The sequence below is a fragment of the Sciurus vulgaris genome (assembly GCF_902686455.1).
Source record: "Sciurus vulgaris genome assembly, chromosome: 9".
In the NCBI taxonomy this organism is placed as follows: domain Eukaryota; kingdom Metazoa; phylum Chordata; class Mammalia; order Rodentia; family Sciuridae; genus Sciurus; species Sciurus vulgaris.
In genome coordinates, this window is record NC_136469.1 from 31641351 (window position 1) to 31659394 (window position 18044).

The following is an 18044-nucleotide window of genomic DNA, read 5'->3' on the forward strand; positions in this document are numbered from 1 at the left end:
AAAGAGCTTTTTACAATATAATAAGAAAAACATTCCAAAGGACAAAGTACTTGAATAAGAAATTTGCAAAAGAAATATAAATAACCAATATATTTATGGAAAGATGTTTAAACTCACTAATAACTATGAATTTAAAAAAAAGCAAGTAAAAACAAGATCTTCTAGTGAAACATGATAAATTTTTATGGTTTAATATAAGGAATCCCCAAAAGCTCCTGTGTTAATGCAGAAATGTTCAGAGGTGAAATGACTGGATTATGAGAGTTGTAACCTAATCAGTGAATCAATAGATTAATAATTTGAATGGAATGCTGGGTGGCAATTGTAGATAGGTAGGGTGCTTGCTAAAAGAAGTAGATCATTGGGGATTATATCTTGTTCCCCTTGCTTCCCTCTCTCTCTCTCTCTCTCTCTCTCTCTCTTTCTTCCTAGTCCCCGTGAGCTGAGCAGCATTCCTCCATATCAAGGCGTCCTGCCTCACCCTGGGCCCAGAGTAATGGAGACTGCTGACCATGAACAGAATCTCTGACACTGAACCAAAATATACTTTTCCTTCTCTAAGTTGTGCTTGTCAGGTATTTTGTTCACAGGGACAAAAATCTAATACAGAAACCACATACATGCATTTACCTCCTTTCCTTCCCCAAACACCACTAGAATGACTGCAAAAGAATAAAAATAACATAAATCAACAAGTACAAGAATAGGTGAAGAGTCTAAGCAATCTCTTTTGGAAACTGGAAAGCGGATGGTCTTGTGGACAGTATCTGCAGAGCAGAGGGCTCTGGCACTTGCTGGCAGCAGGGGGTGCAAAAGAGAGCCAACCATGCCAAGAACTTCAGGAAGGCAGAGGGACAGGGTCCCAGGACTTCTGGAGGTGGGTTCAAGTGGGATTGATAACAAAGTGCATCTGAGAATCAGTTTAAAGTCCCCACACTGGTAGGCATGGGCTCAGAGGTGCCCGGCATGCAAAGAGGGCAGATGGCACCAGAAGTCCTCTGAACAGAGAGAGCCTAGCTCTCTGTGGCACATCATCCCTGATCAGGCTACAGGGTTCTGCCCTGCTTTAGAAGACAAACCCAGAAACACAGAATCATGTGAGTTTCTGTTTATCTTAAGTCTTTTCTGTGTCTTATATTTCAAAAATTTGGTAACTGAGTAGAAATTAGAAATAACAGGGGGATGATACCTCCAAGGGATTTGGGATTGGGGAGGGGAGCTAGCCCCTGCTCTGGAAAATGAGCTGTTGTCTGGGAATAGCTTAGAATTGCCTGGAAATCATGAATCTCACAGTGAATGTGTGGCAGATCCTACCTGCCACTGGTCTCCTGGGAGTCAATGGGGTTTCCAAAATGAAACACTCACCAAGTGCCCAGCACGATGGATGAAAAAAAGCGACATCTTTGTCTTTGCTTTTGAGAAGTCTATAACATTTTAAAAATGATAATGCAGATCCATATTTATTGACATAGAATTCCATGACTCACTGTTATAAGATAATGCAGCCTTCAAAGTAGTTGTACATAGTATGAGCCCATTTATTTAAATGCATAGTTTCATAAAGAGACATCAGAAGACACGCAGAAGACATTACCAAAATGGTACCAGCAATGCTCTATTGGTGGTGATATATATTGAAATATTTACTTTCCTTTTTATGTTTTTCTATGTAAATACATTCTACGTGAACAGTGACGCCTAGACAGAACAGTTCCAAAATGACCTTTTACTCCACCCCCCCTAGTACCTTCTCTTTTCTGATCAGTTGCCAAGTCCTTTCTTCCCAATCTCCATGCCATCATTTGATCTACCTCACCTCTTTCTTTTTATTCAGCCAAATCTCACTTTTGAGCTTACGTGCTTCGTATCTCCTCATGGACGTCCCTCAGATATGTGAATTAATCTGCCTCAAACTGAACACAGTGATTTTCCCCCAAAGTGCACTCCTGATGATGTCTCCAATTTCACTCAGTATTCTCACATCTTGTCTAACAAACAGAAAAACTGGGGCACCATTCTTGTCCTTGTACCCCAACCCATCACCTTTCTGTTGACCCTATCTCTAAATACTACCTCACACACATGTCCACTTCTTTCAGTCCCCTATGGCCTCTACCCATATATATTTTCATTCATTCAACAAATACATATTGGCTGTCTCCTCTGCGCTAGGCACCAGGTTGAGAGGTGGCACGCAATGGTGAGGACAGGTGAGCTTCCTGTTCTCATGAATTCAGCCTGTGTTCTAGAGAAAACAATGGGCGATAAACAAAGAAATTGCCTAATGTAACTTCTGTGAAGAAAATAAACAGAAAGTGTGATAGAAAATAACACAGCAGGCAGAGGGACCGACGTTCTTCAGCTAGGATGACTAGGGAAGGCTTCCTGGGGCCTCAGGGCTGCACACAGTGACATCTCCCTGGGATGTTGCTGCCGTGGTTTGGATGTGAGGTGTCCCCGAGAAACTCATGTATGAGACGGTGAAAGAAGGTTCAGAGGAGAAATAAGTGGGCTGTGAGAATCTTAACCCAATCAGTGAACTAATCCCCTGATGGCATTAACTGACTGGTAATGGAAGTGGTGGGGTGTGGCTGGAGGAGGTGGGCATTGGGGGCGTGGCTTTGGGGTACATATTTTGGGTCTGGTCATTGGAGTCTCTCTGCTTCCTGATCACCATGTGAGCTGCTTCGCTCCTCCATACTCTTCAGCCATGATGTTCCGCCTCCCTTCAAACCCTGAAGAATGGAACCTGCTATCTATGGACTGAGACCTCTGAAACCATGAGGCCCCAAATAAGCTCTTCCTCCTCTATAGTTGTTCTGGTCAGGTGGTTTAGTCACAGCAGCAAAAAAGCTGACTGAACCACTGGCCTTCACTCTTCAAATTGTAAGGGAGACTGCATGAAAGCAAACTAATCCATATTATTACCCTCCTGCGTGAAGTTCTTGTTGTTGACATGACTCTGTTAACAGGGTCCTGTGATTTCTCTCTACTGTCCCTGCACATCTCCTGCTCTAGCCAACCAGAACATTCCTGTCCCCTGGATGCATTTCCTCCAGCCCTAGCTTCTATGTGGGGGCGCCTCACTCCTGCTTATCCTTGGGCCCCACTTCCTCCAGGAAGCCCTTTGGGTTCCGGCCCTCCCATACGTCCATGGCACCCTGAATACTGTTTCCAGACTGTACCTTTGATAATTTATTTACTTATCTGAATCGGCAGGAGGGCAGGCTGGGCCTTCCCCACCACTGAATCCCGATGTCTGGCACGGCACACGCTCAGTGTATTTGTGAAGGTTACCTTGCTGGCACTACCTTTCAATACCTGAGCTGCTATCTCCAGGCTGATTTCCTCACTTTCAACTCTTCCCTCATAAAATCCTTCTGTTAGAAAAACTTTTCTGAAACAAGTGGCAAAGCCAGAACAATGAACTTAGAAACTATTAATGTCCCTGTGCCGTGTGTGTGTGTGTGTGTGTGTGTGTGTGTGTGTGTTGGGGTGGGGGGGAGAGGAGTGCTGTACTCATTGATAAGGAATTCAAGTTACAGGATATGGAACTCAAACAGGTAAAGGCAGATTGAGGCATCCTAAAGTACTAGGTGAAGAGAACATGAAAGACTTGATCCTGTGCAAGCTGCTATAGCCTGCTGTGGACATCCTGGGTTTTCATTTTCATTAGGGTAGAACATTCCAGTCCTATAGATAGCTACCAGGGTCTTTTCCCAAGAATTTCTTTTTTGTTTTCTTTTTGGTGCTAGGGATAGAGCCCTTTTTCCTTCTTCCTTTTCTGAGAACTACTTTATATCTATATCTATATCTGTATCTGTATCTTCTTCTTTTTTCCCCCAATTGCTGGGGATGGAACCCAGGGTCTCAGGCATGCTAGGCAAGTGTTCTTCCCTGAGCTCCACTTCTAGCCCTAGGTGAATTCTTTAAATCACTCAATCCCTTTCTTATAAGACAGCTTGCTATCCTGCCTACACCAATCTAAATTCTTGAAAAATTACTGATATATAATTCCTCTCTCTACTTGTGGAATTTTTGCCTTTAAAACTTGTTTAAAATCTGTAAGACCCCAGAATATATTTCAGCCAGTCTGAAATTTGTTGTCTCTTGAGCTGTGACTCTGATCAGTACAAATAAACTTGTTGTTTCTTAATCAATTTGTGCCTCATTTTCTCTTAAGAAGGTCAAGGTTGCCAACCGACGGACATATTTTACTCCAAGGCAGGGAGCTGATTTTCTCCTTTTGGAGGAAATCAGAGCCTGGAAAGCAGGCCTCAGACAAGTTCCTAAACTCATGTTTTCCATTCTCTTTGAGGAGTCTCAAAGTTACCTAAGGTGTAACAGCTCAGCAGACTGCAGGATGTGTGGCTGAGGAGGGAGGACGGAGAATAGGGAGCTGGTGTCTGAACAGGAAGGTACATTGGGACCTGGGGCACCAGATCATGAGATTGTATGTTACTATTCATTCATTCACCCACTTATTCATTTAATAAATATGTAATTGAGGCCTTGCTATTTATCAGACTAGTTTCTGGGTACAGCAGCTAATAAGATAGAACATGGCCAGCTCTCCTGGAGCTTCCAGGTTGATGAAGGGTCTCAGACAATCAAATGTGCAAGTAGACATCCTTCAGGTAGCATGAAGGGTGGTGAAGGAAAATAAAAGAGAATGAGGTTTAGAGTGATGGAATGTTATTATCTATTGGCGGGTCAGTAATGACCCTGCTTTGCCTTTTATTATCCTTAGCTCTTGTAAAGTCTGGTTGAAACCAGTTCTTCTCAAACTTTAAGTGCACAGTATCATCCTGGGGTCTGGTTAAAATGCAGATTCGGATTCAGTAGGTATAGACTGGGGATTGAGACTGCATTTCTGACAGGTGATACTTTGACTGCTGGTCCCTGGGCCACATTATCTTCCAACATGGAATTATAGGAAAAGCTGTGAGTCCCTTGTGTGGCAGAATTAACGGGGGTGCTCGCTCTCCTAAGCGTTGTGGACGAGGTAGAGATGCCAGCTTTGAGGAAGGGCAAACATCAGCAGCAAAGTTGGCACTTGAGATCCTCTGCCTCTCCTGGGATGCAGAGTTCTCAATTCATAGTCCCTTTGGATGATGCTGGTTTGAAATCAGCAAGAAAGTCATGGAGTTTGTTCAGAGGTTCCCTGATTTTAGAAAAGTAACCCCACACTCACAGTTTGGTACACAAGGCCCTCCATGGCCTGGCTCTTCCCTCGCTGCCGTAAGTCTTCATGAACCCTGGGTTTCTGCCAACATACTGTATGGTTCCTGATTCCCATCTTTTTCTATGGCCAATCCCCCAGCAATTTTTTCCTCCCATTCTCCAAACAATTTAGTACTTCTCTTCCATCCATCTGGAATTCTAATTCCCTCTCAACACCATGTGGCCAGATCCTATTTGTTCTTCAAAGCCAGTTCAAACGACATACCCTCTGCAGCCCTACCCGTGTCTTCCCAGTCAGGAACAATGCCTCACCAATCAGAAATTCTAGAACTCTTTGCCCCAGCCTGTTTTGAGACACTAATGTCTTCCTGTGAGTTAATTTTGTTCTTGTTTTAAGGATGTGAGTTCCTGAACAAAGGCCCACCTCTGGATTGTATATCCCCTTTGTCCACCCCAGCACAGATCCTATATCTGGTCAGAGCCTACGAATTGTCCTATGAATTAAAAATAAAGTAGGAATGGATTTGTAATCACCGGTTGGAGGAAGAAAGGACTAACCTAGTGGTTCTCAAACATCAGCCGCACCCAGAAGCTAATCAGACAAGCTAATTAATGATCAGGATGAAATCCAAAAGTACCTACCAGAAAGCCTAGGGGCAGAGCCCATTAATCTGTCTTTTAAAGAGCCCCAGGGTGATGCTGATGCACACTCAAGTCTGGGAACCCCGGCAGTCCAGTCAAGGCCTGAAGTCCAATCTTCACTCTCTCTCATTTGCCCTCTTTCAATGACCCTTTACTCTAGGTCCCTGGGGGTGAGTCTGGAGCACAGGAATGGATGGGATCATCCTGGAAGCCAAAGGGAGAGGATAGGGGAGAGGGATGGAGAGAAGGAAGGAAAGCAAGCGGGCACCAGGGAGGAGAGGAAGAAAGCGGAGGGGATAGGCAGCCCGGGGTAGCACCTTCCAGAAGGTCATCCATCCCTGTCCAGGGCCGACTCTCACCGGCGGGCGCCGGGGGCTTGGAGACGTGCCCGCGCGCCCCGCCCCGCCCCGTCCCAGCGGCGCCCCGGGACCCTGGCCGCACCTCCCCGGCCGCGCCGGTACCTGCTCGTGCTGCGGAGGCGCCTCCAGCACGGCCGCCTTGCGCGCCGCCATGCCGCCGTGTCCCCGCGCTGCCCCGCGGCGTGCGGCGCACCGAGACCGCCGCGCCCTCGGCCCGGGTGGGGACCCAGTGGGCGGCCCGGCCCCGAGTCGCGCGGGGCGTACGCGGGCGCCGGCGGCCGCCGCCTGGCCCTGGGCTCGCGCAGCGCCTCCTCCGCCGCCGGGCGGCTCACATGGGGCGTCTCAGGAGCCGGGGCGCCCTTTGGGCCTTGCGGCGGAGAAGCTCTCCGGTCAGCCGGGTCTGCAAGGAAACGTCCAGCGACCCGCCCCGGGAGCTTGGCACGAACCAGTGGTTTGGTTATCGGGGGACGCGGCTGGAGGAGGGGTCCGGGACAGGTAGGTAGCAAGAGAAAGTGTTGTAGAGAGAGTGAGAAATAGGAGAGCGGAAGAGGAAGGAGAGGGGGGAGGGGGAGAGAGGAGGGGGGAGGGGGAGAGAGGAGGGGGGAGGGGGACAGGGGAGGGGGAGGGGAGAGAGGAGGGGGAGGGGGACAGAGGAGAGGAGGGAGAGGGAGGAGCAGGAGGCTGGAGAGGGAGAGAAGAGGCCAAGCAAGAGAGAGGGGCGGGGGAGGGGAGGTAGAGAGAAAGGTTTTCGCTGCAGGTCTTCCCCAGAAATGACTTTTAGGAGGCAGGATTTCCCGTGGTTGTCCAAATTCAGAGAATGAATCTCTTCTGCTTCCCCCGCCTGCCTCGTTAAGTTTCTTCAAAGATAATAAAGAGCACACAGACCTCGGTGACCCCCGTGGTGCTCCAGAGCCTGCAGGGCCTCCTGGGGAATGGCTCATAGCTGTCCTTTGCCCTCTTCCTTACACTTAGGCCTAAGCCTGCAGTCAAGGCTGGGGACAAGCTGGAAATATTTAGGTAAGCCTTCGGAAAGACTTGGCTCTTAATGGAGGGAAACAGACAATGAAGGAACACACAGTTAAATCATCTGGTCGACAAAACAAGGCTTTCTCCATTTCAATTTGTGGTGGCTCTTAGTTTTCAGCATCCACAAGGAGCTGCCAGTGAAGGTTAACTGGTCAACAAGCTGCAAGTATCTCTGCTGTTGAGGGACTTACAGTCTAATGGGGTAGAGACAGATAAACATCTAAGGACATATACCGTGGTAAATGAATCAGGTTTCCAGCTCTGTGTGTGCATCAGACTCCCATACAGGACTGTTAAAACTTGGATTGCCCACCCCAGGTTGATGTTGGAGGTCTGGGCTGGAACCTGAGAATATGTGTTTTTTAACAAGCTTCCTGGTGGGATGCTACTGCTGTTGTCCACTTCCAAAGATTACCTTCTAGCGTGATCAGGGTTTTGGGAAGAGTGTTCCAGATGGAGGGAACAGGAGATGCCAAGGCCTCGAGGCTGGAGAAAGCACAGTGAACTGGAAAAACTAAAATAAAAGGACTAGTTGACTGCTAATAGAAAGCTCACTATGTGCCTTGTCTGTTCCAAGCACTTTACATGCATTAACTCATTCAGTTCTCCCAACAACTCCCTAAGGGAGCTGTTGTTAATATCTCCATTTGACACATGGGAACAACTGAAGCAGAGAGGTTCTGAAGTTTGTTCAAGTTTCAACGCTAATAGGCAGTGCCGTGGGAATTTGAATCCAGAGAAGTCTGACTTCATGGTCTGAGCTCTTAATCGCTCAAGAAAGTGACTGTTGGATCCAGAAGGGCTCTGCATATGTTAAACAGATTGGATGGTGGCCTTGGGAGAGTGGGAAGTCCTTACAGAGTTTTAAGCAAGGAAATAACATTATTAGACTTGCCTCAAGGAGGGGGAAGGGGAGACTATGACTGTGACTCAAGACAGAGACCAGTCAGAAAGTCATTGCTGTCGTTCCTCTGAAGATGACCGTGGCCTTGGTGGTGGTATATGAGTGTGTGCAGGGATGGGGTGGAGGAGAGATGGAGAGATATGGATGGAGCCAGGAGATTTAGATGGTAGAATCAATGAGACTTGACTGATCTTCAGTGATGATGCGGGGGCACAGGACTTGAGCGCCATCCCCGAGAAGGGTATGTGCAGATGGCGGCCAATTTGGGGAGAAGAAAGGTAGAGAGTTCATGTGGACAAGCTGCATTCCTACTTCGCTTCTGGTGTACCTTTGTGTGGTGGTAAAATCCAAGGTTTTATCTAGCCCAGGAAGTCCTCACATTTTATCTGTATTCCAATTCAGCCAAAGAAATAATGAAATAAAATATTCCAGGTGGAAATGGCAGTTCCTTTTCCTGTGAAATTCTGGCTCATTAGCACTATAAAAGATCTGTCTTCTTGATAGGAGATACTCTTTCATGGTTGAAGGCTGCCATAAAAACCCACATATGTTACTATAGATACATCCAAACACAAAAGTAGGCATCCATCTTCTGGCTTCAGCTCAACAATCATATCAGACTAAAACTCAAGAAGTCTATTTCCCCCTACCACCAATACGATGGGTTTCTTCTAATCTTTTCCCTTCTCATACCTACTACCTTTTGCAATCAAATTCCAACCAAGCAGAACCAATAGCTCATTTCCCTGTAAGTTAAGTTCTGCTTTATGCAATAGTTCACTGAGTCAAAGTGCTGTGATTTGGTTAAGGTTTCAGCGAGTCCCCAAAAGGGTCATGAGCTGGAAGTTTGGTCTTCAGTGAGGCAGTGTGGAAAGTGGTGGAACCTTTAAGAGGTGGGTAGTGGTTAGGTTCTCTGGGAACCCTGGAAGAGCTTCTAGTTACAAAAAGGAGAGAGTCTGGGCCCTGAATCTCAACATCTGGACACGTTGCATTCCTACCTAGTGTCTGGTCTGCTTTTCTGTGGCAAAGACCAATGTTTTTATCCAGCCCAGGAGGTCCTCAAATTGTTTCTGAATTCTTCCAAGTCAGCCAAATAAGTAATAAAATATTCCAGATGCAATAAAAGTTCCTTTTTCGTAAAATTCTGGTCCTGTCTCACTATTGTGAAGCTGTCCACCATGAGGCCTTCCCCAGAGGCTGAACAGATGGGACTGCTTAATCTTGAATTTTCAGCCTCTAAGACTATGGGCTAAATAGCCACTTTTCTTTATAAAGTACCCAGCCTCAGGTATTTTGTTATAGCAACAGATAATGAACTAATATACAAAGTTAATTAATTTGTAACTTTGCTTCCCAAATCAATTCTAGAATAGATGAACTGTATTCCTTTTGTTTAGTACTAATCTCTTCAGCATATTAGCTGCCACCTGTGCTTCCTTCTGTCGTCTTCTATAGTCCAGAGCTCTGAGGTGATTGCATTAATGTAATGGAAGAAATGGGTAAATGTAGCAGAGGTGTTGGGAAAATGCAGAGGCCAAGAAGAGCTAACCAATTAAATATGGTATATGGTATAGTAATGGACAAATGGATGCATGGAACAGAGTTGAAGATCCCCAGATGGGCATGTGCATTTACGGAAAACAAATTTTTATGAATGAAATGGCTACTTGATAGTGAAAGGATGAGCTTTCCCCTCCCTCTGCCAGTGGTTGGCTTATTCATATGAAAAAAAATTATACCATACCAATTTCAAATAGGAGGCTAGAAAGCAAAAGTTTAAAATGATTGAAAAGAATATGATCTCAAGATAGAAACAGATATGTCAAATGATACTCAAAAAGAACAAGAGTGGGGGATGTAGCTCAGTGGTAAAGCTCTTATCTAGCATATGTGGGACCCTGGGTTTGATCCCTAGTGCTGCAAAACAAACAAACAAACAAACAAAAAACAAGGAAAAAATTAATAACTTAGTTTATGTTAAAACTGAAAATTTCTGTACAACAGAAAGTTACCATTAAAAAGAAGAGAGAGACAAGCCATGCACTACAAGAAAATATTTTCACGTATCTAAATGATGACGGATTAATACTCAGAACAAATATATCCTGCTAGAAATTAATTTTTTAAAAGCATAAGTCAGGGCTGGTAATGTCACTTAGTATTAGAGTGCTTGCCTAGCATGCATAAGGCCATGGGCTCAATCCTCGGCACTGCAAAAATAGAATAAAATAAAAAAGCATAACTCAACAGAAGATGAACAAGGGACATAATCTGATTTGAAGAAGTAAAATTAGGAGATTTTTGTGATTATTTTTGAGTGAATTAATAGTTGCATTTATGTATATGTGCATTAAAGTAGAGAACATTTCTTAGAAATGTGTGTCAGTGATAAACTGTTTATTCCACAGTGACTCAGCCTTCCTGCTCACACCCGCTGCACTTACTTTAGTTTTCTGCTTTTTTTCACTTTCTGGTGCAACCAAACTACTTGGGGCTGATGGTGCCCCCTGATGTTTAGATCTTGCAAATCTAAGATCTTGTTCTACATGACAACTGATTCCCCCCACCCCCAATTTTTCCTTTCCTTTCCTTTCCTTTCCTTTCCTTTCCTTTCCTTTCCGCTCTCTCTCTCTCTCTCTTTCATTTCTTTCTTTCCATATTGACAGACAAAATGTACTTTTGCTTTTCAGCATTAATTAAAATAAGTGGTTCAAAATGTGTCCACCCAGGTGCAGTGCTGGCCACCTTTGGAGTATGGTGGCAGAGGGAGGATCCAGACAAATGACTGGGTGGGGATGGCTCTCCTCTGTAAAGGGGGAGACAAGCAGATTCAGTGTCCGTGGGGACAGGGAGTATCAAACTCAAAACCATCGAGGCAGTGCAAGTATCCAAGCGCTTATCTGATCTTGGAAACTGGTACATAAGAGACTCCCAAAGGTTCTGGACTCTATCCATTCTTGGGGCCAGGGGCAAACTTGCCATTGATGGAATTAATCATCTAAGGGGGCCAGGTCCCACTGAAGTCAGGGCCCAGTGAAGCCAAGTCTCCACCCCACCCCTGCTGCAGACCCCTCTCTGGGCTGGTTGGGTCTTCAGATACAGAATTCGCCTCCAAGTTGGTCTGATCAGCAGTGGTTCTTTCCTGTAGCCCCTCAGGCTACCTGGATAGATATTTCCATCCACCCCTAATTAAATAGTCTATGACTTAAGCCCTAGTTTTCAGCACGGATACTCAACTTTATTTTTATCTCTTTAATTATTGGTATCGTAAACACTGATTTCTACTTTTTTCTTTCTTTTTCAGATAAAATGTACAGGGTTTTGCCATATTATGGTCACATGCTTTTTGTGAGCTGGCCTGTGGCCCTAATTGCCATTTGTAACCTTGCTTCTATGGGAAAATGCATTCTTTCTTCCAAATGCACGTTTGGAACACAATCCGTTTGTAAGCTGGGAACTGTCTGTGTTAACGGTCTCTTGGCCCAGGGCAGCCCTACCACCAAATGACATGTGGTTTAAGGTTCACTTAACAGCCAGTTCATTTAAATAATGTTAGCTAGAGCTCAGCTTTCAGGTTCTTGGGTTTCTGGTTAATTTAGAATAGAGGGGCAGCAGAGTGGCAGTGGTCAGACCACGGCGTGCATGGTGTGCCCCGCTCCCTACGGAGAAATGGCACATTCCTGCCTTTAATGATTTACCCTGCAGGTTTTAGGACTGAGTCTCTTCCGAGGGCAAGCTTTTCATTTCTGTTGAACAATTGATCTTGAGAAAGAAGAACTCCTTTTAAAAAGCAACCATACTTTCAAGCCTGGAAGTTCAGCTCGGGTCATTCTAGTTTATGGAGTGCAGGGGCCCTCTCAGCAGGAGAGAAGACCACATTCAGTCCTTGATGGCGCTTCTCCCTCTCCCCTCCCCTTGATTTCTTTTTGCCAGTGCTTCTTTTAAAAGTTCAAGTCTTTATAAGTTAAAAGCCAGACAGCCCTTACCAGGCATGCCAGTCCCCACTGTCCTAGTTGTAAAAAGAATTCATTTTTATCAAACAGCCGTGTGCCAAGGCATTGGGCTAAACACAAATTATGTGTGATATCATTTAATCCCCAAAGTCGCCCCCAGTGAAGGGTATCACCATGCAATGTACAGAGGAAGACATTTAAATAGAGATTGATTGCTCAATTGAAGAATGTACAGCAGTGCCTGAGGCCGTTCAGCTCCTTAATCTCTAGGTTGCACGCACGCCTGTGTGTGTGTGTGTGTGTGTGTGTGTGTGTGTGTGTGTGAGAGAGAGAGAGAGAGAGAGAGAGAGAGAGATGAGTGAGCACGCTTCACTGGGGAGCCTCTTGGAAACCCCTGGTGTGCTGTCCTGTATTTTTTATTTCTAGTTAAAGCCAAGGATTTGCCAGAATAGTTCTGTACTTCGGATTAATGATCAAGATCATGTTGTATCTCTGTTCCATCAAAGTCCCATTCTTGTGACAGAAAAATGCCAATATTCTCATTTCTCTTGACTTTAGATCTTTGTCCTTCTCAGGGCCTTGGAACAGTTTAGCTATAGAAGCACTAACAAGAGGACACAGTTATCTTTGTCCTCCAGTTGGCACTTTGGGCTTTATTTCTTTATTTCTTCCTACCCATGAAAATAGCTAAAATTTCTTATGGTGCCTATTAATGTCAGGGACTTTACTTGTATTTAATCCTAAAGGCAACATTGTGAGAGATAGGTGTACTCTCATTATTCTCACTTTACAGAGAAGGATGAATAAGGCTTTCTGGACCATCCTCTCTCTGTTTGCAAAGCTCTCTTCCTTTCCTAAGTTGAACTGTGGAGGTTCCCTCCTGCATCCTAGAACCTGCCCAGCTCTGTTCCTTTACCAGGCTTTTTCAGACTCCAGTGACAATATACCTCTCTCAACCCTTTCTCCTCTGGGTGTTTTTGCTTCTGCCTGTATTCCAGACTGCTTGATACTCAAGGTATAAGTATAGTTGTCCCCCCTTATCCTCTAGGGATATGTTTCAAGACCTCGGGTGGATGCTCCAAACCACAGATAATACCAAATCCTATGTACAATCTCTGTAGTACCTCAACAATAGATCTGTTAACTGACATGGCTACTATGGACGTAATGGGGGGAGGGTAGTGTGTACAGTGTGGATACACTGGACCATGGGATGGTTAATATCCCAGGTAGGATGCAGTTTGAGATTTCATCATGCTACTCAGAACAGCCCACAATTACAAACTTATGAAATGTTTACTTCTGGAATTTTCCCCTTTAATATTTTCAGACCACAGTTGACTACAGGTAACTGAAACTAATAGAAGCAAACCATGGCTAAGGGGGTGGGGGTTAACGAATGTCTCTGTCAGTCACCCATTTCAAGCCCCTGGAAAGCAGAAACCCTCTTCCAGTCTTTCATTCCACCACGGCATCTAGCACAATGCCTGCCCTGGGGCTAAATCAATTGAATGGTGCTTCTACCACCCTTTCACTGGCTTGTGGAGGAGGAGTGAGGACAGAGGGTCTCCTCAGCCCATCACCTGCAGTGGGTCCTCCTGGAGGGAGCGGGTAGCTGCACCACGGCCATAGCCTTTCCCAGTCTACCCAGTGTGGAACCACTGAGAACTCTTCACACGTATGACTGCAAATAAGAAGCCTAAAATGTGCCCTTCACCTAATAAAACACAGTTTGGAATAAGTGTATCTTACTTCTTATTTTATGAGCACATACTACTCCTATATATAGCACTTTCTTATTTTATATATTTGTATTTTATAATATTTTATATTCTTATTTCATAATGAGCACATCCTACTGTCATATACCACATGTAATGATATTTTGGTCATCAGTTAACTGCCTGTACAATGGTGGTCCCATAACGTCCCTTACTGACTTCAGAGCTGTCTTAGCTGGTATAAGCACATCCTGTGTTGTTTACAGTGAAATGGCCTTATGATGAATTTCTCAGCACATATTTCTGTTGTGAAATGATTCATGACTGTACTTCTTATTTTGTAAGTATTAATCAGGAAGGGACTTATTTTTCTGGGATGCTCTGAGGTGGTTGGGAAAAGGAAAGCAGAATAAAGGGTGCAGCTCAGGTCACTTACCTTCTGTTTTCTTATCCTTGACTTGAATGGAATATACATTTTTGTGCTCAGCCACAGAACTGCTAAGAAAAAAGTGGCATGAACAGTGTTGGAGACACAGATGCTTTTAAAAAATTATTCTATAAATTACGCAATTAACCTAGCGCATTACACAATAGCTGGAATGGTGTCCATACAGTAATGAAGCACATTTGCATTATTTGGGACTATCAGAGAAAAGAATGTTTGTGGCTAGTTTCACCTTTTCTTTGGAAAGGATTTCAAATACTGCAAGTGACTGAATATTTATAAAAAAATTTTTTGTGCCGAGCATGCTGCCTAATTATGACTTTAAATAATTTTAATATTAAGTATAAAATTACTTATGTATATTTAATTAAATTAATTAATTAATTTAGTTAGTTATTTTGGTACCGGGAGTTGAACCCAGAGGTGTTTAACCATTGAGCCACATCCCCAGCCCTTTTTATATTTTATTTAGAAACAGGGTCTTGCTAAGTTACTTCGGGCCTCACTAAGTTGCTGAGGCTGGCTTTGAATACATGGTCCTCCTGCCTCAGCCTCCTAAGCCACAGGGATTACATGTGGATGCCACCATGCCCAGCCCCGTATATTTAATTTTTAGAGTAAATATTTTGGTGGGTTTCAAACAAAGGAAAACTTTAGAAGCTATCCTGGATATGATGGTGGGTGGGAGATTTAAGGACTAGTGAGGTTTCACAGGGTTGAGACTTCCCTGAAGATTGCATGACTGTCCTTTAAAGTAGCCATAGTTTGGGAAATGACTTTATGTGAGCATCTCAAAGAAATCTTCATCTTGTTCTAAGTGTGTGAGAACACTGTGTGCGCATGCCTCCCCTACCCTCTCTCTGCACTGTTTTAGAGGCAGGGTCTCTGTTTTTTCCCTTTGGTCCATATAGTGTGCATATTCTAAGTATATATTTAAGGAATTATTAGTAATGAACTGAAATAGAAAAATCTCATGTCAGCTGAGGAAAGAATCTCCAAAGAAAATGGTCAGAGCTGGTTGCCTGAGCATGGAAAATTGGATCATTGACTGAACTTGGGGTAGATTAGTTATCTTTGCTCTCTCTGGGGCCTGAGAACCGGGAAGGACACCAACCAGGGAGTAGTAATTACCAATAAGAATGTTCCTAAGTGGAGGTGTCTGTTTGGAGGGTGAAGCTAGGTTTCGTTTAATAAGTCTTCATTTTGTGGCATCCCAGGCCAGACAGGCAGAGTTGCCCACTCTTAGAAGACAGACAGATACTCAGAGTCTGAAATAGGGAGAGATTTGGTGTTTGATGGTGGTTAAACGATAACGTTGCCCAGGAAGTCTCTAATGTGAAAAAGGCAGGTCACAGAGAATAGTTGGTAGTCAAGACAGTGGGATTTACAGTCAAACAAACTTGGTTCTGAGTCTCAGTTACCATCTGCTCGTCTTGGGACTTCTGGCCTTGAACCAGGTGAGGTGGTGCTCACCTGTAATCCTGGTGGCTCTGGAGGCTGAGGTAAGAGGATTGTGAGTTCAAAGTCAGCCTCAGCAACATAGTGAGGCCCTAAGCAACAGGGTCAGAGAGACGCATGCCTGGGTTCAATCCCTGGTACCAAAATGAATGAATAAATAAATAAATAAATAAATAAATAAATAAATAAATAATAGACTTGAGATATAATTCACATACCATATGATTCACCCTTCTCAAGTTTATGATTCTGTGGTTTTTAGTGTATTTACAAACTGGAGCATCCATCACCACTACCTAATTTCAGAACACTTTCATCATCCCCAAAAGAAATCTCATATGTGTTAGCAGTCATACCCTATTTCCCTCTTCCTCTATCTCCTGGTAGTCACTAATCTGCTTTCTGTCTCTGTGGTTTGTCCATTATAGATATTATATATAAATGGAATCCTATAATATGTGACCTTTGTGTCCAGCTTCTTAGCATCATACTTTCAAATTCAACCATGTTTTATTATGCATTAATACTTCGGCCCTTTCTATGGCCAAATAATATTCCATTATGGGAACATACGACATTCTATCTGTGTACTCATCAATTGATGGAAGCTTGGGTTTTGTCCACTTTTAGACTATGATACATTATGCTTCTATGAAAAATTTTATGCAATTTTTTTGACTACATATTTTCAATTCTTTTGAGTGAATATCTGAAAGTGCCTAGATATCAAAACACAGTTCAAGATTCATGTTGGAGATCTAGCTCTGGTAGGCAGGTTTGGGAATGATTTTTTTGATATAACTTTCCTTTTCTGTCCTTACATTGCTGTAAGCTGGTGCACATGTTCTAATCCTCTGTGGAATAAGAATTTAACGGAGCTGGGCTGGGAAATGTGATGGGGACCAGGCAGCACTCAAGACCTCTCCCCTTTCACTTTCAGCAGTGAGTGTTAAGATTTTTAGAAGTTTAAAACACTCAAAATATTATTATGATCTCACCATACCACCCTATATTTTTATTCTGAATGCAAAAAGACTTGTAACTTTTTTAAAAGTAAAAGTAAGTGTACCATAATCTGGTTTCTCCCATGATGCTCTAACAAAATTAAAATTTAAAACATATGCTTTCTTCCCTTTATGTTTTTGAAACCTCTGCTTAGCATGCTAAATAAAGTCCTTTGTCCATCATTGAATTAAACACTATAAGAAAGCCTCCTTTGTGCTATTGGACTTGGGTGACAAGTGTCTGGGACATGGCTGTCATCCCCTCCTCCCCTTCCCTTGGCAGACACCATCAAGACCTTGTCTAACCAGGGTCTGGAGGTGTAGTTCAGTGACAGAGCATATTGCTCTGGGTTCAATCCCCACCATCCCCTACCAAAAAAGACCATGTTTATTCTTGCCTGCAAAATATCTATTTATGCCTTTTGCCCATTTTCTAAGTGCATTGCTTGATTTTTTTTTGGTTGAGTTTTGAGAGGTCTTTGTATACTAGACACAAGTCCTTTGACAGATATATGGTATGCAAATATTCTCTAATCATTTTTTTTTTTTTTTTGTCTTCTTACCAGCAATTTTTCTAGAAAACTCCTAACTTCCTAGCTTTACATTTTGCATTTAAGTTTATGGATCATTTCGAGTTAATATTTATATGTAGTGTGAGGTTTGGTTTTTTAATTTTGTTTTTGCCTATTGAATATCTAATTGCTGCAGCACCATTTGATGAAAAGATTATCCCCACTCCATTGAATTGCTTTCACATCTTTGTCAAAAAATAACTGTTTATATTTGTGTGAGCCCACTTTTGGATTCTCTGTTCTGTTCCATTGGCCTATGTGTCTATTCTTCCATACTGTCTTGATTACTGTAAAGCTATATTATGAGTCTTAACATTGGGAAAAATGATTTATCCCATCATTCTCTTTCAAGATATTTTTGGCTATTCTGTGTTAACTTTTTAGAATAAAGTTGTCCGTGTTTGTAAAAAAGCTTACTGAGATCTTGTTAGCAATTGCATTAAGCCTATAGATTAGTTTGGGAAGATTAACATCTTCATCATGTTGAGTCTTCCAATCTATGAACATAGCATGTCTCTCCAATTATTTGGGTCTTCTTTGCTGTCTCTCACCAGGATTTGCAATTTTTGGTGTATGAGGCCTATACATGCATTGTTAGATTTATACTTAAGTATTTTGTTTTTATTGGAGTACTTGTAATGGTGTGGTGCTTTTTATTTCAGTTTTCACTTGCTAGTTGTTTGTATACTTAATACAATCGCTTTTTTGTGTGAATCTTAATTTCTGGTTACCTTGCTGAACTCACTTCAGTATGGGAGTGGTTTTTTATTTGTTTT

The 18044-nt window shown here is 43.3% G+C and overlaps 2 protein-coding genes across 6 annotated transcripts in view; one reads left to right on the top strand and one right to left on the bottom strand.

Annotated features, from left to right (window-relative positions):
- The window catches only part of RNF175 (ring finger protein 175), a 44883-nt gene extending 37782 nt beyond the window's left edge, over positions 1 to 7101 (bottom strand). The window contains exons 1-2 of one of the 5 annotated variants that reach the window (XM_079153448.1): positions 5827 to 5923; positions 2354 to 2465 (exon numbers count right to left, since the gene is read on the bottom strand). The gene's annotated coding sequence lies outside the window, so the exon portion shown is untranslated. Of the gene's footprint in view, positions 1 to 2353; positions 3825 to 5826; positions 5942 to 7070 lie in introns of those variants that run through there. The other 4 variants (XM_079153447.1, XM_079153445.1, XM_079153449.1 and 1 more) reach the window with 4 other exon arrangements.
- Positions 6020 to 10063, top strand: LOC306669779 (uncharacterized protein; the record flags this gene model as incomplete). Its single annotated transcript, XM_079153948.1, has 2 exons — positions 6020 to 6680; positions 7158 to 10063. The coding sequence occupies 2 exons, from the start codon at positions 6020 to 6022 to the stop codon at positions 7229 to 7231; spliced, it is 735 nt and encodes a 244-aa protein (XP_079010074.1). The 3' UTR covers positions 7232 to 10063.
- Positions 10064 to 18044: the final 7981 nt, after the last annotated feature.